General features: G+C 56.1%; 1 protein-coding gene across 1 annotated transcript in view; it reads left to right on the top strand.

Moving 5' to 3' along the window:
* The window catches only part of NDOR1 (NADPH dependent diflavin oxidoreductase 1), a 41,872-nt gene extending 22,020 nt beyond the window's left edge, over nucleotides 1-19,852 (top strand). Inside the window, 6 exon segments of the mRNA XM_065572127.1 lie at nucleotides 283-390; nucleotides 1,533-1,647; nucleotides 2,614-2,760; nucleotides 3,963-4,081; nucleotides 13,763-13,857; nucleotides 19,590-19,852. Of these exon segments, the coding sequence (XP_065428199.1) occupies nucleotides 283-390; nucleotides 1,533-1,647; nucleotides 2,614-2,760; nucleotides 3,963-4,081; nucleotides 13,763-13,857; nucleotides 19,590-19,734 (729 nt within the window). The 3' untranslated portion in view covers nucleotides 19,735-19,852.
* Nucleotides 19,853-25,288: the final 5,436 nt, after the last annotated feature.

The following is a 25,288-nucleotide window of genomic DNA, read 5'->3' as shown; positions in this document are numbered from 1 at the left end:
TTAAGCTAAATAGATTGAGCTCCTTGAGTGTCACTCTAAGGCAGGTTTTCTAATCCTGGTATCATTTTCATAGCTCTTCTCTGAACCTTCTCCAGTTCATCAACATCCTTCCTGAAAGGCTGTGGGGGGGGGAGGGGGGTGTTGGGCATGTGCCATCTGTGTCATTACCAGCATTGGACAGCTGAGTAAAGGGCTGCTTCTGCCAGGCTCAGGGGTTTCTCTCCATGGGCCCATCTCCCTGGTCCTGTCCTGTCCTTTCTCACATCTCTTTGGTGTTCCTAGGTCCTCTGCGATTTCCCTCACACCACTTGTGCTGTTCCGCTTGACTACCTGCTGGACCTCATCCCCCGGATCCAGCCCCGTGCCTTTTCCATCGCCTCCTCCATGCTGGTAAGGAGCTCCAGCATTCCTGTTCTCCCACGTAGTCGCTGGGGCTAGGGCTGACGACTCACTGCCTGAGAAGGCTCTTCGCTCAGGACCCCACCAGTGCCCAGAGAGGAAGGAGCTGTCTGCTCCTTTATCCTGCGGACTCCACAACTCTCACAGGCTCCACCCCTTGCTGTGGAGACTGTCGAATGGCCAATTCCGTATAGGCACCAACCTCCAGCTCTGGCCATTCACGTTTCCTCACTCCTGCGCCCCTGGGAGTCACAGGAGCTTTGGCGCTGAATGTAGCCCAAGGGATCCCTGCTATTTCCCCGGCCTTATGGACCGAGGGCTGCGATGAGGTGAGGGGTGTCTGGCCTGGGCGTGCCGCAGGTGGGGACTGTTGGGCACCCTGCACTCTGGGTATGGGTGTGACAGTGGTATTGTATCGCCAGCATGGGTCATGAAAGGCAGCGGGTGTAGTCGTTGCCTGTCCCCACCAGTAGATGGCACTCAGGCGCCTGTCCCGTGGGGGGCGAGGGCGTGAACAGGAGCTGAAGAGTTGCCCAGTAGCTAGTAGGATTTTTCCCTTCCGTCCTGGGGTTCTTTAGCCTTTGGGGCTGGCCCGTCCCCTCGGTCTGGCGGTGTCGAGAGGGTTTCTGCTGGGACCCTCTCCTGCAGGTGAGGTGCTCCGTGCCCGCAGGGGCTGGCCTGTCCTCTCGGTCTGGCGGTGTCAAGAGGGTTTCTGCCGGGACCCTCTCCTGCAGGCGAGGTGCTCCGTGCCTGCAGGGGCTGGCTGGTCAGGGGTGAGCTTTGAAAGGAGGGATTCCCTGATCTGCTGCCAAAATGACTCAGGCTAGGAAGTACCTCCTGGGTGGGGAGAGCACCGGGCCCAGGAACTGCCCCAGTCAGACCACCTGGCCCCCTCCTGCAAACCAGTGCTCCAGCCATTCCCCTGTCCCATCTCCGGCCGCATCAGCTGAGCCCGTCGGTCCCTCTGGTTCTGCACCACCCCCACTGCGCTCATCTCTGGCTGGGCCAGGTGTTCTTTGCAAGGCTACACGGGGCTTTGCCCTGGTCTCCCGTGGTGTTAGTCGGGAGGGCCTGGCTGGCTCGGTGGGCCTGTTGAGTCCAGGCTGTTTGACATGGCACCTCTCTGCACCCAGGCTCTCCCCAACAGACTCCAGATCCTCCTGGCTGTGGTGCAGTACAAGACACGCCTCAGCAAACCCCGACGTGGCCTCTGCTCGACCTGGCTGGCATCCCTCCGCCCGCAGCAAGGTAACTGGTCACTCGGGATAACAGGCAGAGCTCTGGGTGCTCCACTGCCCCTAGGCCACGGGCATGCCCCCCTCTGTGCCAGAGAGCCTGCACGGAGTTGGGCACGGGTTAGCTTGGCGAGAGGCCGAAGGCCCTGCCTCCCTCCTCTTCATGGTACTCTGTGAACAGTGACCCAGCGCTGACTGCCCTGCTTTCCCCTTGGCACGCAGCCCCTCTCTGACTGCCTGATCCATCCAGCCCCCACCCTAAGGACCCGAGCGCCTCTCCCTCTTCCAAACCCTGCTGCAGAACAAGTGCTGAGTCCAGCCTCCAGGGTCCTGCACTGACCCTGGGCAGGCGAGTGTTTCTGTTAAATGCATCATCCTTGTCCGTCTCAAGGGAGCCCTCTCCCTCCCTAGGGGCGTGGCCCTCTGCTCCGTCACAGGGATCCCCGGGGAGGAGACGGGGGGCAGGAAGCCATCCCTTTGTCAGGGTAACTGGACCTTCCCAACTGCTCTCACCGTGGTCAGTCCTGCCGCTCCGAACGCCATCATCGGGGTGACCGATTCTCCTCCACCACTGCCCCTCCCGCCCACCAGGGCTAGGTTTAGGCGAGGAGCTGGCCCTGCGGCTGCTCCCTGCTGTGCCGCGGCCATGGTCTCTGGGGTTCACGCCGGCGCCTGGTAGAACAATGACGATTTGGCTCCAGGGATGGAAGAACGATGGGGTCGTATTTAGTCCATCTCCCCAAATGCCCTGAGCGTGCCCACAGGGCTGCAGCACTTAGCGGCTTCCTCAGACCCATGACATGCAGGCTGCCGCTTCCTTCTGTGCTCTGTCTGTATGTCTCCCTATAGCACCGGATGGTGGCTGGCTGGCACAAGGCCGAGCTTCCCCCAGGGCAGTGCTCTGCCAGGCGGATGCCTGCTGCTTACATTGCAGTTGCAGTTCTAGGGCCTGACTGTACCTGGCCTGGTCCTTTTGCAGGGGCTGTCCGGGTGCCTCTGTGGGTGAAGAGCGGGGGGATGAAGTTCCCTGTGGAGCCCGACACCCCCATCATCATGATTGGCCCTGGCACGGGAGTGGCACCCTTCAGAGCAGCCATACAAGAGCGCGTTGCACACGGCAGGAAAGGTGAGGAGCTCGCCTGGGAATGATTCTTGCAGGCCCCCTCCTTGCCACCGAAGGGTGCGCCCCAGGGCAGGGGGAGGGTGCGCCCCAGGACGGGGGGAGGGTGCGCCCCAGGGCAGGGGGAGGGTGCACCCCAGGGCAGGGGGAGGGGTGCGCCCCGGGACGGGGGGAGGGTGCGCCCCAGGGCAGGGGGAGGGTGCGCCCCAGGACGGGGGGAGGGTGCGCCCCAGGGCAGGGGGAGGGTGCACCCCAGGGCAGGGGGAGGGGTGCGCCCCGGGACGGGGGGAGGGTGCGCCCCGGGACGGGGGGAGGGTGCGCCCCGGGACGGGGGGAGGGGTGCGCCCCGGGACGGGGGGAGGGTGCGCCCCAGGACAGGGGGAAGGTGCGCCCCAGGACGGGGGGAGGGTGCGCCCCAGGGCAGGGGGAGGGTGCGCCCCAGGACGGGGGGAGGGTGCGCCCCAGGGCAGGGGGAGGGTGCACCCCAGGGCAGGGGGAGGGGTGCGCCCCGGGACGGGGGGAGGGTGCGCCCCAGGGCAGGGGGAGGGTGCACCCCAGGGCAGGGGGAGGGGTGCGCCCCGGGACGGGGGGAGGGTGCGCCCCGGGACGGGGGGAGGGGTGCGCCCCGGGACGGGGGGAGGGTGCGCCCCGGGACGGGGGAAGGTGCGCCCCGGGACGGGGGGAGGGTGCGCCCCAGGACAGGGGGAAGGTGCGCCCCAGGACGGGGGGAGGGGTGCGCCCCAGGGCAGGGGGAGGGTGCGCCCCAGGACGGGGGGAGGGTGCGCCCCAGGGCAGGGGGAGGGTGCACCCCAGGGCAGGGGGAGGGGTGCGCCCCGGGACGGGGGGAGGGTGCGCCCCAGGGCAGGGGGAGGGTGCGCCCCAGGGCAGGGGGAGGGGTGCGCCCCGGGACGGGGGGAGGGTGCGCCCCGGGACGGGGGGAGGGTGCGCCCCGGGGCGGGGGGAGGGGTGCGCCCCGGGACGGGGGGAGGGGTGCGCCCCGGGACGGGGGGAGGGGTGCGCCCCTGGACAAGGGGAGGGGTGTGCCCCGGGACGGGGGGAGGGGTGTGCCCCAGGACAGGGGGAAGGTGCGCCCCTGGACAAGGGGAGGGTGTGCCCCGGGACGGGGGGAGGCTGGCTGTGTCTCCGCTCAGAGTCGAGTCCTCGAGGAGCTCTGCTCACTCCAACGTGCCCCTTCTGTGTCTCTGCAGGGAACTATTTATTTTTTGGCTGCCGCCAGAAATCCAAGGACTTTTACTGCGGGGCTGAGTGGCAGGAGCTGGTGAAGAGCGGGCACCTGACTCTCTTTACAGCCTTCTCCAGGGACCAGGTTAGTAACTGTGCAGGGGCCGGTGCCCTGTGACGGGCTTTCAATGTGGGATGGCTTTGCTGAGCCCCGTTGCTGAGTGACGGGCAGAGCACACCCCCGCCTGCTGCAGACTGGTAGGGGCTCTTTGCTAAATGGCAGACGCCTTGGAGCAGGACACGGGGTGGGGGGGCCTTGCATCCAAACTAGAACTGCAGCCTGATGTGTCCCGGACCTCGACCAGCACCGTGGCCCCCCTCCCTGTGCCCTTTGCTTTGCTTTTCTTTACAAAGAGAGCCCCTTGCATCGGGTCACATCGCCTCCCCCCTACCAAAGCAATCTCTCTCTGCTGCAGGCTGGGAAGGTAGAGAGCGGGAGAGAGGGGGTGTCATGTTATTTCTGTTGTTAAACCCGCGGGGTGGGAAGGGGAGGAGGTGAGTCCTGAGAGAGACGGGGTTGGGGATCAGCCTGGACACTCCGTGGAAATACGTCAGTGCACAACCTCAATTTCCAAAGCCCCCGTCCCGGGCCAAGGCAGAAAGGAGCGTGGTGACGCGTTCCCAGCCAGTGCATGTCCTCGCCGGGGAGCTGTGCTCCACTTTGTGTGCCCCGGACGGGTAGAGTGGAAGGTGCAGCAAGAGGATGGCACGCTGGGGGGACCTGCAGCCTCAGAGAAGGAGCCCTCCCTGGGCAGGAGAAGGCTGAGAGGGGCCTGCCTGGGGCACTGGGGACCCCTTCGAGCCAGAGGCTGTTTGAAAGGTGGGCACTGGGGCTGGCCTGGAAGAGGCCCCTGTGCAGGATTCCTGCAGCTAGGTAATGGCACCGTGCTTCTCCCCAGGGCACTGCCCCTGCACCTTGCTGCTGTCTGCTCACCTGTGGCATCTGCCCCTGGCTAGCAGGTGTCTGAGACCCTGCCCGACCTTTTCTTTCTCTGTCGGGCCATCTGAGAGATGGGCCCAGCACTCAGGGAGGGCGTTCCCACTGCTTGTGAGGGGCTGGCGCTGTCAGCTGCAGGTCCCCGCCGTCCTGCTGCCCCTAGCACAAGCTACACCCCACTCAGGCCATGCGACAGCCTTTGCAGGGTTCACGTGGCCTGCAGGGGCCTCTGCTTCCCGAGCACCCTGGACACCTCCCCTTCCCAGTCGAGGGCAGGTCTACACTACAGGCTGAGAGCGGTATGACTGTCGCTCAGAGGCGTGAACCGCCCCGAGTGACGTGGTTATACCGAGGTATCCCCCGGTGCAGACAGCGCTGTGTCGGCCTAGCTCCCGCCTCTCGGGGAGGCGAGTACTGAACCTACGACGGGAGACGCTCTCCTGTCGGCTAGGAGCGTCTCCACTGAAGTGCTACAGTGGTGCAGTTGCAGCAGGGCGGCGTTTTACGTGTGACCTGCCCCTGGGCTGAAGGGGGGGCAGATTCCAGAGACGCACGTAGCTGGTGACGCACTTCAGCCCTGAGAGGTGCTGGCAGTGAGTGGGGGGATGCTGAGCAAGAGCCCAAAGACTGTGCCGGTGTCACCAGGCTGGGGGAGGGGAGCGAGGGGGCTGGGCCGATGCCGGTGTCACCAGGCCGGGGGAGGGGAGCGAGGGGGCTGGGCCGATGCCGGTGTCACCAGGCTGGGGGAGGGGAGCGAGGGGGCTGGGCCGATGCCGGTGTCACCAGGCCGGGGGAGGGGAGCGAGGGGGCTGGGCCGATGCCGGTGTCACCAGGCCGGGGGAGGGGAGCGAGGGGGCTGGGCCGATGCCGGTGTCACCAGGCCGGGGGAGGGGAGCGAGGGGGCTGGGCCGATGCCGGTGTCACCAGGCTGGGGGAGGGGAGCGAGGGGGCTGGGCCGATCGCTCACCGCCGAACTACCGGGTAAGTGTAGACCTACCCCCAGAGACCGAGTCTTCTCCCATAAACTCACAGGAGAGACGGCCAAAGCAACCCAGTGTCATCAGTGCATGTCACCCACTTCCTGTCTGTGTCCTCCTCCCCATCTTGCATTAATCCAGGAGAGCAGCATTCCCAACACCAGCCCTGGGGCGTCCCCTCTTCAGGCTTTTCACTACAGAGCTTTGTTTTCCTATCCTGTAGCCGGCTTTTAGGCCACAGCAAGACTTTGCCTTTTACCTCCTGATCATTTTCCTTAACAGCCTCTTGTGAGGGGCCAGCTCGGAACCTTTCTGAAAATCCAGGTGAATTATAACAATCGGGTCACTTTGATGTGTTTTTTTAAACCCCTCTGAATTGGCCTCAGCCCAACCTTGGCAGGCCTTGATGTTCCTCTGTGGTCAGATATTTTATAGCTCCTTTGGGAGGGGACAGGGGTTGGATTTGTATCTGTGCTTAGAATCATAGAACATTAGGGTTGGAAGAGACTTCAGGAGGTCCTCTAATCCAGTCCCCTGCTTGAAACTCTCCTGTCTCGTGCTGTGTGTGGAGGTAGATAGGTCTGTCCGTGATGGGGATGAGAAGTCCACGAAAGATGCCCTTGTGGGGTCCGGGGAGGTAGAGCACCCTTAAATTTGATGCGCAGCGAATAGTAGTGATACCATTATTTGACACTGTCTCCAAGGAAATGTGACCTAAAGGAACAGCTTGTCCAGAATGCTCTGCTGATACACGGTCCATGCCCTTCTGGAGCTTGTTAACTCGTGTGAGCGTCCATGCTCAGAGATCCTGTCGTAAGCTGGGCCTCTCAGGAGCTGATCAGAATCTGCCCCCCGCTCCCAAGGTGGGAAAGTCATTGTGACACTTCTTGGGGCACCAGAGCTGTGAGTCACTTTGGTGCCCCCTGCCTCCAGCGTGAGGGAGTCTTACCTGTGCCAGCTGGGTGTCATCTCCCTGACAAACCAAGCTACTCAAACGCTCACCTCTGGGCTATGCCAGTCCTGCCCCTTGACAATAGATGCACCCAGCCCCTGAGTCCCTTCAAAGCTCCCCCTGTGGTGTCCTGCCCTGATCACGTGATACCCACAGAAATCCCAGAGCCTCCATTCCCAAAGGGACACTACCCCAGTTCAGTTAGAGTAAAACAAAAGGAAATTTGTTTAAGAAAGAAGAGAGATTGAAATAGAAACAAGTGTTAATGATGGAAACCAATGGTTACATACAAAGCAAAATAATCAAACATGAAGTAGTGCTGGCTCTTATTACCAGTTCCTTTTCTGAGCTAATAATGTAGATTCTCACCCCCAAAGTTCAGACTTTCACAGTGTTTGCTGGCCCCAAGGAGCCACAACCCAGTCTTTCATGAAGCACCCCTGCTTGTCCAGCTGCCTCCTCAGTGAATGGATACAGAGTGTCTTTCTCTACCCCGTGATATACTGAATCAGTCTTTTCTCTTTATTCATAGACAAGGCGATCCCCTCGCTGTCATATGGTTCCTCCTCACTGCCAAATGGTTTTGATCTTTATCGGTCTCTTTGATGGTTTTCCATTGACTTTTCTAAGTTGTTGCAGTGGTAGACAATTGAGCAATATGTTACACAACTAGCTAGCCAGAGCGGGGTGACAATTCCTTCTTGCTTGAATGGGCCATCACCAAGACACATGATTTCCTGCTGCCTCACTTTCACTCCAAGGCCATAAGGGCATAATTTTCAGCATAGTGACATTATTCCTTAAATACAACCCGTACACACATCTCACAAGGAGTATTGATAAGTTACCAGCTTTCAGTGGAGACATGCTATCCTTTATGGATAAATGCTATGAAAGTGGTGTATTAGGTGTGGTGAGTTTGTCAGGTCTGAGACAGGAGTTGCTTGGAAAGAACAGCGAACCCTTTGCCAGCTAGCACCTGTGTCACAACCACCCTCTCATTCTCCTAGTTCTCCTGCCCCATCCATGCCTCTTCCCAAGCAGGAAAGAGAGACTGATCCCAATCCGAACCCATCTGACTGGCTTATTTTCAGTGTGCCACATTCCGGTTTAGACGAGGCATTGTAATGTAGGTGCTTGCGATCCCCCCGGAATACTGGTGTTCCCAGCTGGCTCTGGGTGTTCGGAACCTGTTCGGAGCCCCAGCCTGGCAGGACTGCTGTCAGCACTTCACCAGTTAATATCAATGATGCTGACATTGAGCTTTGGGTGGCCATGGCTGCCACACGCTCACTCGCCTTTAATGACTTTTTTGGCCAAAATCTGATCCATAGAGCTGTGCACCTCAGAATACCTTACAGCACCCTGCCCAATATGGCTCCCACATGGAAAGAATGGACATAACTGGTGTACTCATGACACTGATGGCCTGCCACAGTGCCAGACAGGATCACAGGTTACTTTGGGGACATCTCCCATAGGGACAGTGTGCTCCAGATCTCCAGACTGTAGCTCAAAGGGGTCCTGGAATTGCCCTTCCATCAGAGGTCATCAAAGGTCAAGTTGGTACATGGGATGTCTTCCTCTACTTGGTGTCCTGTAATGTACCAAATTGCAAGAGCCTAGCTCAGTGGGGGTGGAAATAAATTAATGGAGATATCCCATCTCCTAGAGCTGGAAGGGACTTTGAAAGGTCATCGAGTCCAGCCTTCACTAGCAGGACCAAGTACTGATTTTGCCCCAGATCCCTAAGTGGCCCCCTCAAGGATTGAGCTCACAACCCTGGGTTTAGCAGGCCAATGCTCAAACCACTGAGCTATCCGTCCCCCCCCCCCCCCCCCCCCCAATGAAGCATCAGTCACCTGTTGTGGTGTCTGGATTGGGTCTCACTCCGTTAAGGCTGCATATATCAGTAATTTATAATGGGTTACTGAATGATTTATGGCACTCATAAGCATAAGCCCATGTTAGTAGCCTGTGTTAGTAGCCTGGCTGTAAGCGCGTCTGTAGGTGGCGTTACAGATGGGCATGGACCATGGGTTCAAGACTCTCTAACAATCTCTTTGATTTGATTAACCATTTGGTAAAGCACCTGTTACCCCTTTACTATGTTTACATAGAATCATAGAAATGTAGGACTGGAAGGAACCTCGAGAAGTCATCAAGTCCAGCCCCCTGCACTGTGACAGGATCAAGTAAACCTAGACCATCCCTGACAGGAATTTGTCCAACTTGTTTTTAAAAGCTTCCAATGATGGGGATTCCACAACCTCCCTTGGAAGCCTGTTCCAGAGTTTAACTACCCTTAGAGTTAGAAAGTTTTACCTAATATCTATCCTAGATCTCCCTTGCTGCAGATTAAGCCCATTACTACTTGTCCTCCTTCCAGTGCACCTGGAGAACAAATGATCACAGTCCTCTTTATAACAGCCTGTAACACATTGGAAGACTCTTACCAGGTCCCCCCTCAGTCTTCTTTTCTCAATCTAAACATGCCCAGGGTTTTTCCAACCTTTCCTCGTAGGATCAGGTTTTCTAAATCTTTGATCATTTGTGTTGCTCTCCTCTGGACTCTCTGCAATTTGCCCACATCCTTCCTAAACTGCGGTGCCCAGAATTGGACACTATACTCCAGCTGGGGCCTCACCAGTGCCGAGTAGAGCCAGGACAATTACCTGCTACGTCTTACATACAGCACTCCTGTTAATACACCCCAGAGTCGTATTAGCCTTTTTTGCAGCTGCATCACATTTAGGGTGACCAGACGTCCTGATTTTATCGGCAAAAAGAAGAACAGGAGGACTTGTGGCACCTTAGAGACTAACAAATTTATTAGAGCATAAGCTTTCGTGGACTACAGCCCACTTCTTCGGATGCATATAGAATGGAAACCCGATTTTATCGGGACTGTCCCGATATTTGCTTGTTTGTCCCGCGTCCTGACCGATGTGCAGTCGGGACACTGGACAAACAAGCAATTTTGCCCTCCCGGAAGGGCTCTCGCCCCACCCCACCCTGCCTCCGCCCCCTCCTTCCCCTATTGGCTCCCTCCCCAAATCCCCGCCCTGGCCCCACCTCTTCCCCAAGCACATGGCATTCCTCCTCCCTCCCAGGCTTGTCACTGTAATGGCGGCAAGCCTGGAGGGGAGTGGGTGGTGGCTGGTTTCCAGTTCCTGGAGCTGGTGAGTACGGGCACTGGGCAGGCAAGGGGGCCGCACCGCAGACACGTGCGGTGCCCCCCCCAGGGCCCTGGGCACATGTGGCGCGTCCCGCCGCCCTGTGGGGAAGGAGCCGCTGGAGCGGCGAGCGGGAGAGGCGCGGGGCTCCGGACCCCGGCAGCGGCGGGGGAGAGCGGCTCGGGGCTGCACGAGTGGCCATGTAAAGTTTATCGGCTCGGGGTGGACCCCGGCCGATCCTCGCCCCTGTAGGGGGGTGATAAGGAGCCAAGTCCTCCCCTCCCCCCTCGTCCTGGCTCCTCAGCTGAGCCCTCCCGCCCCCCGTCTCCCTCCTGGGTGAGCAGCCCCCTTGCCTGCCCACCTGGTGCTTTCAGCTCCAGGAACTGGAAGCCGGCCACCACCCTCTCCCTCCAGGCTTGCACCAGCATTCCAGCTTCAAGCCGGGGAGGGAGGAGGAATGCCGCTCAGCTGAGGAGCCAGGATGCGGGGAAGGGGGACTTGGCTCCCTACCTGGCCTGCGGCGGCCGGCGACACATGCTGGCACGGGGCGGGGACGCTACCCCCCTACAGGGCAGGGTGAGGAGCCGGCCAGGGTCCCCCCCGCCCCCCCAGCTGATAAACTTTACGTGGCCACTCGCGCAGCCCTGAGCCGCTCTCCCCCGCCGCTGCTGGGGTCCGGAGCCCCGCGCCTCTCCCGTTCGGCTGCGCTCCAGCGGCTCCTTCCCCGCGGGGCGGCAGGACGCGCCGCATGTGCCCAGCAAAATGGCTTTATTTATTTATTTATTTATTTATTTGTGGTGGGTTTTTTTTTGTTTTTTTGGGTTTTTTTGCTCCGCCCCCAGCGTCCTGATATTTCATGTCAGTGATCTGGTCACCCTAATCACATTGTTGGCTTATAATCAGTTTGTGAACCACTATAACCCCCAGAGCCTTTTTTCAGTATGACAGCCTAGACCATTTCTCCCCATGTTGTAGTTGTGCATTTGATTTTTCCTTTCTAAGTGAAGTATTTTGCACTTGTCTTTATTGAATTACTTCTGATTGAATTCAGATCAATTTTCCAATTTGTCACGGTCATTTTTGAATTTTAAACTTGTCTTCCAAAGTGCTTGTAACCCCTCCCAGCTTGGTGTCACCTGCAAATGTTATAAGTATATTCTCCATTCCATTATCCAATTCATTAATGAAAAGATTGAATAATAGTGGACCCAGGCCTGACCCCTGCGGAACCCCACTAGATCCATCCTCCCAAGTTGACAGTAAACCATTGATAACTACTCTTTGATTACAGTATTGCAACTTGTTTCGCACCCACTTTATAGTATATTCATCTAGACCACATTTCCCTAGTTTGCCTATGAGAATGTCATGCAGAATTATGTCAAAAGCCTTACTAACATCAAGGTATATCATGTCTACTGCTTCTCCCCATGCACTACGTCAGTAATCCTCTCAAAGAAGGGAATTAAGTTGGTTTGGCATGATTTGTTCTTGACAGATCCGCACTGACTGTTCCTTATAACCCTGTTATCCTCAAGGTGCTTACCAATTGATTGTTTAATAATTTGCTTCAGTATCTTTCTAAGTATTGAAGTTAGGCTGACTGGTCTATGGTTCCCTGGGTCTTCCTTGATCCCCTTTTAAAGCTAGGTGCTGCTTGCGCCCTTCTCCAGTCTCCTGGGACCTCTCCCATCCTCCAGGAATTCTCAAAGATAATTGCTAATGGCTCTGAGATTGCTTCAGCTAGTCCCTTAAGTACCCTGGGATGAATTTCATCAGACCCTGCTGACTTGAATAGATCTAACTTATCTAAACATTCTTTAACATGTTCTTTCCCTCTTTTGGCTTGTTCCTGCCCTCTGGTTGTCAGTATTCATTTTATTGAGTATCTCATTATCATTCATCTTTTCAGTGAAGACTGAAGCAAAATAGGCATTAAGTAACTCCGCTTTCTTGATGACATCAGTTGTTAGCTCTCCTTCCCCGCTAAGTAGAGGACCTGCACTTTCCTTTGTCTTTCTCTTGCTCCTAATGTATTTAAAGAACGTCTTATTGCCAGGTGTAACTCATTTTGTGCCTTAGCCTTTCTGATTTTGCCCCTACACACTTGCGCTATTTTCTTTTGTACTCTTCCTTATCCATTTGGCCATGTTTCCACTTATTGTAGGATTCCTTTTTGATTTTCAGGTCATTAAAGAGCTCCTGATGGAGCCATATTGGCCTTTTACTAATCTTCCTATTTTTCCTTCGCATCTGAATAGTGTGCAGTTGTGCCTTCAATATTGTCTCCTTGAGGAACTGCCAGCTCTCCTGAATTCCTTTTTCCCTTCCATTTTCTTCCCATGGGACCTTGCTCCACTTCTCTGAGTTACGCTGAAGTGTGACACTGCAGGGTGCCCTGTAGAGACTGGGGCATTGTTACTGAAACCACTGAGGGTGTTTGAGCCAGGGACGTCTGGCAGGGGATCTTGCCCAGACCAGCCTCCCTGCTGAAAGCAGAAACCATTACAGGGCCAGACTAAAGCGGCAAAAGACAGCAATCTCCTGGGCTTGCACCCAGCTATGTCTCCAATGCCAAAGACCCCTGGCAGGTTTGAGAGGTGCACCCAGTGCTCACCCAGCTCCAGTGAGGTCATTCCAGCCCTCTCCAACGGCAGAGGGGGCACCCTGGGGAGATGCTCTCCCTCACCCAGTGGCCCGGAGGCCCCTGGATGTGTCTCTGGGTTGCATGCAGGCAGGCCGTGGTGGAGCACGAGCAGTTAGATGTCTGATATCCTAGTGCCCTGCTGTGCTTGGGCCAATGGCTGCCAGGCTGTCTCCAGTGGGCATAGCTACATCAGAGGCAGTGGTGCTTCTGTCATTCTCCCCTGGGAATTCTGCCTCGGGAGGGCAGCTTTAAATCCCTGCCCATGCTCCACGGGAGCTCAGCTGGAGGGAGGCTGCTTAGGAGATGCACTGAGTCAGGTAATCGCCTAGTCAGCCTGGTCTCCTCCTCTCAGGCCAGCCCTGCCCACTTTCTCCGCTGCACCAGCCAGCGCTAGGCCCGGAGGGGAGTGGGGTTTGGAGCAGATTCTGGCAGTCAGGTTCACAGCCCGGGTTGGCCATGGAGCAGATGCCGGCAGGACGGTCTCAAACACTGGCACTTGGGGTGAGGTAGGGGCGCTGCAGTCAGGACAGGTGCAGGACTCTCTCTGGCCGGAGTGCCTTGCTGGGCTTGTCTAAAGAAGTGCGGTGCTGCCTGCTTATTTCAGTGCTGGCTTGCGGGAGAAGGGGATGCTTCTAGGGACCCTGCTCCTTGCAGCTTCTCTGACTTATGGCCCGGCAGCACCTCTTCCCATGCCAACAGCTGCTTGCGGGGGAGGAGCAGGGACGGGATCGGTGTCCTGAAAGAAAACCATTTATGATAGCCACTCAGCTCCACGTGTGATCCCTCTGCTGTGCCCGTCTCCCAGTGCCGCGTCCCCCCTGGCCCTCGTCTGTCTGTGAACTTGAGGATCTCCTGTGTGAGCAGAGATTGTAAGGCCTTGTTCTGTAGAGCCTACCAAGTGCCTGGATTGATGCCCTCTGATGTCCATTGTATAAACTGGCCTGTTGAAACACTGGAAATAACTGACCAGTGCGATCCTGCTCTCACCCCAGGGATGGGCAAGTGTATTAGTTCTGGTGTCTATGCCAATAACCAGACATGGCTGCTGGCTAGCATGGGGTGTGTGTTTCTCTGCAGGAGGAGAAGATTTATGTTCAGCACCGAATTAGAGAGAACAAAGGACTGGTCTGGGACCTGCTGAGCCGTGGGAACGCTCACATCTACCTGGCGGGGTGAGTATCTCGCTGCACCAGGAGTGCTGCTCTCCCACGGCAGGTCTGGTTCACATTATAATTGGGCACCATCTTTCCTCCCATTAACAGGCTAGCGGTGCCTCAAGAGACAGGGACTCGCTTCCCCAGCCGGCAGGGCAAGACCTCGCGTCGCTAAGCGGCCCGCACTCCCATCAGCACAGGCTGCCAGGCGAGGCCCTAGCAGAGCGAAGTGGGCACAGCCTGCCATGGGCACAGCCGGCTGGTTCAGGCACTGGCAGGAAGTGGGGTCGCGTAGAGCTGTAGGTGGGTTTGGTAGCTGGAAGCAGTCGGTTGGGGTTAGCCGCCCTGCACACCTCTCCCTGTGTGATCGCAGTATTTCATGAACGGAGAACACACACTTCTGAGGGCCATGCTCATGGTATCTGAGCACCTGGTACAGAACTCACAAGTCCAGGGATTTCCCCGAACAGAACATACTGTGCTGATGGCCAGAGGACCTGCCTAAGGGACTGGGAGCCAGGGATCCATTGCAAACCGGATTCCAGTCGTCCCCACAGGGGAGAGAGCCTGACTACGGTACCCCAACCCTGATGACTTGAGGCTCTGTAGTGCAAGTGCGAACCAGCATTATTACTAAGATGACACAAAAATACCCTCCCCTCTCTAGCTCCCGGTGAGTTCCACCCGAGCACCCTGGGCCACGGAACTCTGAGATTACTGGGGCCTAGACCACTTAGGGCCTTATAAACAGCCAGGCACTCAGCAGGCAATTGTCAACCAATGCAGAGCGCACACCGTATACCTGTCCGTGTGCCCCCGGCCCATCCTGCACCAGCTGAGGCTTTCAGCCCCAAACAGAGCTACGTTAATGTGGCTGAGGGTGACAGACACGAGTGAGCACGGTGTGGCCCACATCCCAGACGGGAGAGGATGTCTGCCAGCTGCCGGCAGGGGCCACCATTGCTGTGTGGGACTACAGGAGTGAAGACACAGCCAGCCAGACCCTAAGACTTCCAGTCTTCTTGGCAACATGTTCCTGGTGGTCATTGCCAGTTCCTTCAGAAGGGTGTGCTTCTCTTTGCCAATCAGTATCCCCTCCAGCATAGCGGTGGTACTGCCGCTCACAGTATCTCATCCAAGCCTGGCCCTCCATACACACACAGCCCTCTGGGATCCTAGGGTAAGGCCCAGGGAAAGGAAGAGCCCAACATAATCTTCAGGAAAGAACAAAACTATTAAAGCCCCATCTCATAGGAGAGCCAATCCGATTCCAAATCACCAGTAACCCACGTCAGTGCGCCATGTCAGACAGCTTTCCTAGCTCCTTAGAGTTTCCTGCCTCGCTCCGTTAGTACCTGGGAGAATGACTTCCTGGAGCAGCCTCTCTCTCCTCTGGCCAGGCCTCCATGTGCTGCCTGACTCCGTCCCTGCCTTGCATCGTGAGCCTTGTCACTGGCTAAACATTGTGCAGCTGCCTCGAAACAGCCCCTGAGATCTCTGCCCAGAACCTAGTGCTCACGAATTCTGACCTGAGCCCAGTCAAATCCCGACTGCTGTTAATCAAAGAGTGGGGTCTAGTGGTTAGAGCAAGGCTGGGGAGCCAGGAGATCTGGGCTTATTCCTGGCTCTGCTGCTGACCCACGCCAAGTCACGTCATCTGTCCACCTTCATTCCCCCATCTGTTGAATGAGGGTAAGACTTGCTGTCTCACATGCAGGGGAGTTACGTGGCATCGCTGACGTCTGGGAAATGCTGTGAGGTCAGCGGGTGAATGGGGCTAGGGAAGGCAGATGTAACGTCTGTCCAGCACCGGGAGCATGTAAAGTGCTACGTTAACACGGACCATCGTTAGTTCTGTCCTCATTAATAGCAATAGCAGGAGGGACCGTTCCTCTCAGCTTCCTGCCAATCCACAACAAGAACAGGAACCTCTTCGCTGATCCTGGGGGTGAGACTGACCTCCTCTGCAGTCCTGGAAGTGCGCACTAGGTCTTCCTTGGCCACCCAGGACACGCCATCCTCCCCGGGGCACCTCTCCCGCTGGCTGCCTGGATGAGCAGTGTCCTCTGGCCGGAGACCCTCCGGTTTAAGGTTCAGGGAGCATTTCAAAACTCCATCATCCCAAAGACCAACTGGCCACCGTTTTCCAATGGAGGAGCCGACCCCCAGGCACCTGGCTCCAGCGCTAGGCACCCAAAGGGGAGAGAGACCTGTCTGGGCATGTGCCTTGTGTGTGTGGGCTCAGAGTCTGTCAGGGCAGCCCCAGCCGCTTCCTGCCACCCATGTCCGTGAGTCTGGACACTGCAGTGACCACCCCCTACTCTGCGTTTTGTCTTTCAGGGGGGGTTGGTGTTGCCAGACAGTCCCTAGGGTAGGTGTCCCAGTGACACACACTCATCGGTTCCCAGGCCAGTGGGGAACCCTGTTGTGACACACCCAGAGCACAATCCAGACCAGTGATAGTCAGTCACCCCTGGCCTCTAGCATGGGCTGCCCTTTTCACCGCTCTGCTGCTGCTGCAGTTCACAAACAGCCTCCAGCAGGTAAGTCACTCCCGGCTTCAGCTGTGTGTCCCAGCCACACCCAGGCTCTGCATTATCCGGCCGGACCCCAGCACGCTCCCGGCCCAGCGTTCCCCAGAAATGTACGTCTCGTCCTGCCAGCCCTCTCCTGGACAAGACAGGCTCATATCAAATCCATCAGTGTACGAACAGAAAGATTGATATGCACCAATCTTGTTACCCCAGATGGAGTTTCTGGAACACACCGGCTTAGCTAAAACAATAACACAAGTTTATTAACTACAAAGAAATAGATTTTAAGTGAATACAAGTAATGAGGCATAAAAGTCAGACATGTTACAAGAAAAATACGGATAAAACTCAACTAATGGCTAACTAACAAACTCTGTGAAATGCCAGGTGAAGCTTTTCTCACCCTATGCTCTCAAGAGTCTTACTGGCCAAACATCTTCAGCCAGGACCCCTTCTTCTGGGTAATGGCTGCTTCTCTTGTTCCTTCTGGTGCAGTGAATCGATGCACAGAAAGAGAGAGAGGAGGAGGGGATCTATTGGGGTGTCTGCCCCTTCCCTTTATCGTCCCGTCCTCCCTTTGCGAAGCATGTCCTGCTGGGAGCACAGGGACAGGCGGACTCTGTGGACGGGAACTCCATGCTGTTTCTTTGCTAAGATGTAGTTTTCATCTTTCCTGCTCAAGATTGGCCACTTAGCAGGTTGACTTAGCCCACTGACCTTGTTTACACCTGGCTGAGGAATCAGCTTGCCCTTTGTCTCCGAGGAACCGGTTTGGCCACTCCCCAGACTTGGAACCTGTGTGAGTAATTCACATACAACGTGGCCACACGTATTTTTCTAGGACAATAATGACCAGCAAATTATGAGTTTTCAAACGATGCCCTGCCAGGCCTGCTGTGTACAAAGATTATTACAGTAGTGGACATGGGTATATTCCGGGGGGGCCAAACTGTGACTCGCGAGCTGCATGTGGCTCTTTTACAGAGCCCCACCCCCACCCATTCGCCACCTACCAGACTTGGGGGGAGCTCGGGACCCCTACCTTGCAGCAGGGTGGTGGGGTAGGGGCTTCTGCCCAGCATGGAGGGCGGTGGCGGGGTTTCAGCCCCACAGGGAGCACCTGCAAGTCCTTGGGGCTTCAGCTGGAACAGAGCCGAAGCCCCAAACCCGGCTGGTGCCTCCTGCGGGGCAGAAGCCCCGAGCCCCAGCTGCTGCAGAAGCCCCGAGCCCCAGCTGGTGTGCCCCAGCTCTTGAACTTCTGAAGATTGTGGTATGTGGCTCGGCGGCTCAGTAAGTTTGGCCACCCCGGTATATTCTGTCACACCCGTCGTCATCCATTCTGATCTGTAGAATACAGGCTATAGGACTGCCCTGAATTAATTCCTGTTTGAACTCGCGAAGATGGTTTAGAAACCCCCCAGCCTGGATTTAAAGTTGTGAGGGTCAGGTTCATTAACCAGCTGCTTGGCACAGTTTCACACACCTAGACTCAGAATGGTCAGAGAGACAAGAGAAATCCCACAGTCTCTTTGACACCCTGCAGCCCAAAGAAGTGGATGCAGTGGCCGTGCCCATAAATGAAGGTGCCGTAGAGCCAGCAAAGGACCGTGGCTAACTCCTGCAGAAGGGCTGATGGAAGGTAATGCGTCCCGCAGAAAGGACTGCCCCCCATCGTGGGATACAGACATCTGGGCAAGTCCAGGAAACAGCTGAAGTTCCAGACAGTGACATGAACCTCCCTCATGCCCTCCCGAGACCCTCCTCCGGAGCGCGTCCCTCTGGCCTTGCAGGACATCACGGTTCATCCAGCTCGCGGGGGACCTTTGTTTCATAGTAAGGGGCAGACAATATCATCACCCGGTGTTACCATACAGCCTGTCCATGGTCCCAAGGGTCTTCACTGAATGCCTGCCTGTATGGGCATTCTGCTCAGGACCCTGGGAGTCTGCGTATCCACCTGGCTGGCTGACTGATTCAATGTAGATTGTCTCAGGAGGCCTTTCCGCTCTAACTGTGGTCAGCAAATTGATTCAGGCCATAGGGCTGGTAGGCAGCCTGCCAAAATCCATGCTGGTGGCTAACCAAAGCCACGTGAGTTTATAAGGGCGGCCCTGGACTCCAAACAAGCCAACACGCTCCTGCTATCCTGACCCTCTTGTGCAGACTACAGAAGATCCGTGGCAGCCCTAGATACGCCGGTATCATATTCCACCGCCAGTTACTAAATAGTGAGGGATATCTCCCACCTAAGAAATCCCTTCAGAGAAGATCCTTGGTGATCAAAATCACTCTAAAGACAATAGATGTATGTATACATACATACATACATGAAATAATACTCGGAAAACCCCAACAATCTACAGGGCCGCCTTAAAGCTGCTGCGCTGTGACGAACCGGCCCGGCTTTATACTGTGGTTTGTGATGTGCGGGAGGTGAGTCCATGACTCCGTAGCTGGCCGTGTCCTTGGTTTTGAGGGTTGAGCTTGGAGCTGAACTGAGATAGTGGCCCCATTTGCCAGGGAATGGCCACAACGGCTTTTGGAACCCAAGGTTTGGTTTGGGGTCTATGTATCCGGGAAGCCCCCCGGCCTCCCTCAGTGCAAAGCCGTTGTGCCGAGGAGTCTAATGCCCGGGAACCCCTGCTCGCAGCCATGTGCCTCAGCTGAGTTCCCACAGGCACATACTCCCTGCTGGGCGCTGGACCCCTGTCTGGCGAGCACATTGGTTCAAGTGTACGCTGCTCTGTGTCCAGCGCCGTGCCCAGGGGCGCTATGCTGCCGTGCGTGGTTATAAAGCCACCGCACAGGAACTGACCCGCAAGGCAGCCAATGGGCTGCATCAAGGGGAGCCAGGCTAGCCCTGCTGGGAATAGCTACGTGCTCACGGCAGGGCTGGAGAAAGGGCTTGAGTGTCGCTATGATGGAGCTCGCCCTTGTACAGGTCAGGACAGCACAGCTGGGTTTGGTCCCACGACCGGGTCAACAAAGCTGAAACCAACCCTTACTGCGCAGCTCTGGGAGTGAGAGAGAGCTGTATCCAGCCCACCGTGGGGCCTTGGAGAAGCAATGGGGGGAACTGCAGAGAAAGCCCTGCCCTGGCCCCATCAGTGATAGGAATGAACAGAGCTGGCCTTACGGGGGAGCTGGAGGGGCTGATGTGTTGAGACTGTCCTGTGTTCTGCTTTGCAGTTACAATAGAGACTTTCTCTCTTCCAGAAATGCCAAGCAAATGCCGGCAGCAGTAGCAGAAGCCCTAAAATCCGTGTTCCAGTTGGAAGGGGACCTGTCCCCCTCAGAAGCCGAGGAGTATCTAACAGCCTTGGAAAGATCCCATCGCTTCCAGATGGAAACCTGGTCGTAAGCCTGGAGCCGAGCCTGGGACTGCCTGCTCCTGGCCATTCCCCAGCCCAGCCAAATGCTTGTAGCTATGTGGGAGTGTCCAGGCACAGACAACGTCCAATAAACCCGTCAGCACCTTGTATCAGCCTCACACTTCAGTCCGAGGGCGTCTCAGTTGGCACAGTTGCCCTGCCGGTGACAGGGTGTTGGTCCTGGAGGTGGCTGGGTTTGTCCCCACACCAGCTCCTGCACCCATAGCAGCAGCATCAGTGTCCGTCACGCTGCCTGTTTACGTGCGCACCTCACTCCTGGCCTGGAGGGGGCGCTCAGTCTCCTTGCCAAGCCATGCTGGTGCTTTGCCTGTCTAGGCCAAGGCCCCAGACTTCTCACACTGGCCACAGAACAGCTGTTTGATGGACTCGAGCTGGTATCTGTGGAGCTGGCCAAGGGGTGTTAGCGAGGGGCTGTGTAGATATGTGCTCTCTTCAGGAACGGGAAGTTTCTCTTCACCTGTCATCTTTCCTAGGCGGAGCTCAAAGTGCTGAGTCACGTTATCCCCATCTCTAGAGGGGAAACTGAGGCGCAAAGAGGGGAAATGGCTTGCCCAAGGCTAAGTGAGTCCATGGCAGAATCATGAGTATACCCAGTCACCCGCCCATGTAAACAAGGCCATGGTGTCCTGTATTTCCTCTCTGAGGCCTGGTCTACACTACGGGTTTAGGTCGACTTTAGCGGCGTTAAACCGAATTAAGCCTGGACACGTCCACACAACGAAGCCCTTTCTTTCGACTTAAAGGGTCCTTTAAACCGGTTTCTTTACACCACCTCTGACGAGGGGATTAGCGATAAAACCGGTCTTTGCGGGTCGGAATTGGGGTAGTGTGGACGGAATTCGACGTTATTGGCCTCCGGGAGCTATCCCACAGTGCTTCATTGTGACCGCTCTGGACAGCACTCTCAACTCAGATGCACTGACCAGGTAGACAGGAAAAGACCCGCGAAGGTTTGAATTTCATTTCCTGTTTGCCCAGCGTGGAGAGCACAGGTGACCCCGCAGAGCTCATCAGCACAGGTAACCGTGATGGAGTCCTCCCAGGATCGCAAAAGAGCTCCAGCATGGACCGAACGGGAGGTACGAGATCTGCTCGCCATATGGGGAGATGAAGCAGTGATAGCTGAACTCCGTAGCAGTAAAAGAAATGGAAAAGTATTAGAAAAGATCTCCAAGGCCATGAAGGACCGAGGCCATAACAGGGACACACAGCAGTGCCGCGTGAAAATTAAGGAGCTACGGCAAGCTTACCACAAAGCCAGAGAAGCAAACGGAAGGTCCGGGGCAGAGCCGCAAACTTGCCGCTACTACGCGGAGCTGCATGCGATCCTAGGGGGTGCAGCCACCACTACCCCAACCGTGTGCTATGACTCTCTCACTGGAGAAACACACAGGGAAGACGGTTCGGGGAACGAGGAGGATGATGACGATGGAGGTACTGTAGGTAGCTCACAGCAGCAAGGAAGCGGAGAAACCGGTTTCCCCAACAGCCAGGATATGTTTGTGACCCTGGACCTGGAACCAATAACCCCCGAACTCACCCAAGACCCTCAGGGCACACAGGAGACCTCTGGTGAGTGTAACTTTGTAACTATTTGTAAACATTACAAAAAAAAAGCAAGCGTGTTTAATGATTACTTTGCCCTGGCAATCGCGGCCAGTACATCTACTGGAAAAGTCTGTTAACGTGTATGGGGATGGAGCGGAAATCCTCCAGGGACATCTCCAGAAAGCTCTCCTGGTTGAAATGGGGTGATTTTATTAAGGGGACATTCAGAGGCGCCCGTTCCTGCTCTTCTGACCAGAAATGTTCCCCGCTGTTAACCACGCGGTGGGGGGAGGGGTGAAGTGATCATCCCAGAGAATCGTGTGTGTGTGTGGGGCGGGGGGGTTTACTTGTGTTTGTGCCGCATGTTAACCGGGAAACCGCAGCCACTCCTTTTACATTGAAACCCCATTTTAAATGGACAACCCAATTCATCCTTGATATGGGAAATGCGCTGCTGTTTGCAACCTTTCCCGCATGTTAAGAAGGTTAAAAAAGCCAAAACACTGTGGCCTACGATGGCTGCCTGCAAGCCGAAATATGCGACCTTGTAATGAAAGAGTGTACCCATTGTTCTCTAAAATGTGTCTTTTTTAACCACCTCTCCCTTCTCCTCCGCCAGCTGCAAATGTTTCTCCTTCGCAGAGGCTCGTGAACATTAGAAAGAGAAAACGTAGGACGAGGGACGAGATGTTCACGGAGCTGCAGATGTCCGCCCAGGCTGATAGAGCACAGCAGAATGCGTGGAGGCAGTCAATGACGGAGATGAGAAAAGCCCAATATGAACGAGAGGAGAGGTGGCGGGCTGAATCGCGGGAAGAACAGAGCAAGTGGCGGGCTGAAGACGATAGGTGGCGTCAGCTTGCAGACAGACGGCAAGAGGCAATGCTCCGTCTGCTGGAGCATCAAACTGATATGCTCGAGCGTATGGTTGAGTTGCAGGAAAGGCAGCAGGAGCAGAGACCGCCGCTACAGCCCCTGTGTAACCAACAGCCCTCCTCCCCAAGTTCCATAGCCTCCTCACCCAGACGCCCAAGAACACGGTGGGGGGGCCTCCGTCCACCCAGTCACTCCACCCCAGATGATCGCCCAAGCATCAGAAGGCTGGCCTTCAATAAGAGTTAAAGTTTTAAAATGCAGTGTGTCCTTTTCCATCCCTCCTCCCCCACCCATCCCAGGCTACCTTGGCAATTATCCCCCTACCTCTGTAAGGAACTAATAAAGAATGCATGAATGTTAAAAAAAAATGACTTTATTGCCTCTGCAAGCGGGAGGGGAGGGTGGGGTGGGGTGGTTGGTTTACAGGGAAGTAGAGTGAACCGGGTCGGTGGGGGGGGTTTGGAGGGTTCATCAAGGAGAAACAAACAGAAGTTTCACACAGTAGCCTGGCCAGTCACAAAACTCGTTTTCAAAGCTTCTCTGATGCGCACCGCGCCCTGCTGTGCTCCTCTAACCGCCCTGGTGTCTGGCTGCGCGTAATCAGCGGCCAGGCGAGTTGCCTCAACCTCCCACCCCGCCATAAAGGTCTCCCCCTTACTCTCACAGATATTGTGGAGCGCACAGCAAGTAGCAATAACAATGGGGATATTCTTTTCGCTGAGGTCTGAGCGAGTCAGTAAGCTGCGCCAGCGCGCTTTTAAACGTCCAAATGCACATTCCACCACCATTCGGCACTTGCTCAGCCTGTAGTTGAACAGGTCCTGACTCCTGTCCAGGCTGCCTGTGTACGGCTTCATGAGCCATGGCATTAAGGGGTAGGCTGGGTCCCCAAGGATCACGATAGGCATTTCAACATCCCCAATGGTCACTTTCTGGTCCGGGAAGAAAGTCCCTTCCTCCAGCTTTCGAAACAGAGCAGAGTTCCTGAAGACGCGAGCATCATGTACCTTTCCCGGCCATCCCACGTTGATGTTGGTGAAACGTCCCTTGTGATCCACCAGGGCTTGCAGCAGCATTGAAAAGTACCCCTTGCGGTTTATGTAGTCGGTGGCTTGGTGCTCCGGTGACAAGATAGGGATATGGGTTCCGTCTATGGCCCCGCCACAGTTTGGGAATCCCATTTCAGCAAAACCATCCACTATTGACTGCACGTTGCCCAGAGTCACTACCCTTGCTATCACCAGGTCTTTCATTGCCCTGGCAAATTGGATCACAGCAGCCCCCACTGTAGATTTGCCCACTCCAAATTGATTCCCGACTGACCGGTAGCTGTCTGGCGTTGCAAGCTTCCACAGGGCTATCGCCACTCGCTTCTCAACTGTGAGGGCTGCTCTCATCTTGGTATCCTGGCGTTTCAGGGCAGGGGACAGCAAGTCACAAAGTTCCATGAAAGTGCCCTTACGCATGCGAAAGTTTCGCAGCCACTGGGAATCGTCCCATACCTGCAGCACGATGCGGTCCCACCAGTCTGTGCTTGTTTCCCGGGCCCAGAATCGGCGTTCCACGGCATCAACCTGCCCCAGTGACACCATGATTTCCACATTGCTGGTGCCTGTGCCTTGTGAGAGGTCTATGTCCATGTCAATTTCCTCATCACTCTCGTCGCCGCGCTGCAATCGCCTCCTCGCCTGGTCCGGGTTTCGCCTTGGCATGTCCTGGCTCTGCATATACTCCAGGACAATGCGCGTGGTGTTCATAGTGCTCATAATTGCCGCGGTGATCTGAGCGGGCTCCATGATCCCAGTGCTAGCTATGGCGCCTGGTCAGAAAAAAGGCGCGAAAGTAGTATCTGATGGACCAGGAGAAGGAGGGAGGGCGGGAGGGAGGGAGGGCCGAGTGACGACATGGCGTACAGGTACAGGAACAGGGAGAAACACAAACAACTGTCACACAGAATGGTCCCCCCAAAGATTAAAATGAAAACCCTGGGCTTAGCAGGCCATTGATTTCACGGAGGAAGGGGAAGCATATGAATACAGAACAAATCTATTTTTTACATCTTAAGGTGGCAGCCGACGGTGCAGCATGAGTGACAGCCATACCAGTACGACGATGACGGATACCAATCATAAAATACCATCATCTGCCAAAAGGCAAGGGGCTGCTGCTGTGTAGCAATGCAGCCCCACGTCTGCCAGCCCCACGTCCGCCAGCACCCAGCATCGCCCTCGGCCTCTTCTGGGTGCTTAGCAGACAATACTGGGCAATTGGCAGAAAATAGTATATTACGACTGGTAGCCATCATCATCGAAACAGTAGCATGTCTGCCCAGGTGGCCATGATTGACAGCCACACCAATACGATGACGACGGATACCAGTCATAATATACCATCGCCTGGCAAGGGGCTGGTGCAATGCAGCCCTACGGCTGCCAGCCCCATGGCTATCACTCATGCTACACCGTCTACCGCCAAAAGGCAGTTAGCAGCTGCTGCTGTGTAGCAATGCAGTCCCACGTCTGCCAGCACCCAGAGGACATATGGTGACGGTGAGCTCAGCTGAGCTGAGCGGGCTCCATGCTTGCCGTGATATGTTGTCTGCACAGGTAACCCAGGTAAAAAGGCGCGAATCTATTGTCTGCGTTGCTGTGACGAGGGGGGAGGGGCCTGACGACATGTACCCAGAACCGCCCGCGACACTGTTTTGCATCATCCGGGCATTGGGATCTCAACCCAGAATTCAAAGAAAAGGCGCGAACCGCTTCTCGGCTCTCTGAGCTGTGGCGCAAACGTAGTATCTGACGGACTAGGGGAAGGAGGGAGGGGGGCCGAGTGACGACATGGCGTACAGGCACAGGGAATTAAAATCAAGAACGGTGGCTGTGCATCAGGGAGAAACACAAACAACTGTCACACAGAATGTTCCCCCCAAAGATTAAACTGAAAACCCTGGGCTTAGCAGGCCGTTGATTTGACGGAGGGAGGGGGAAGCAAATGAATACAGAGCAAATCTATTTTTTACATCTTAAGACGACGGTGCAGCGTGACTGATAGCCCTCGGCATCTTTCTGGGTGCTTGGCAGCAAATACGGGGCGGCG

Source organism: Chrysemys picta, chromosome 18 (assembly GCF_011386835.1).
Source record: "Chrysemys picta bellii isolate R12L10 chromosome 18, ASM1138683v2, whole genome shotgun sequence".
NCBI classification, from domain to species: Eukaryota; Metazoa; Chordata; order Testudines; family Emydidae; genus Chrysemys; species Chrysemys picta.
The sequence above is the reverse complement of the archived record's forward strand: the minus strand, read 5'-3'. Positions and strand labels throughout refer to the sequence as shown.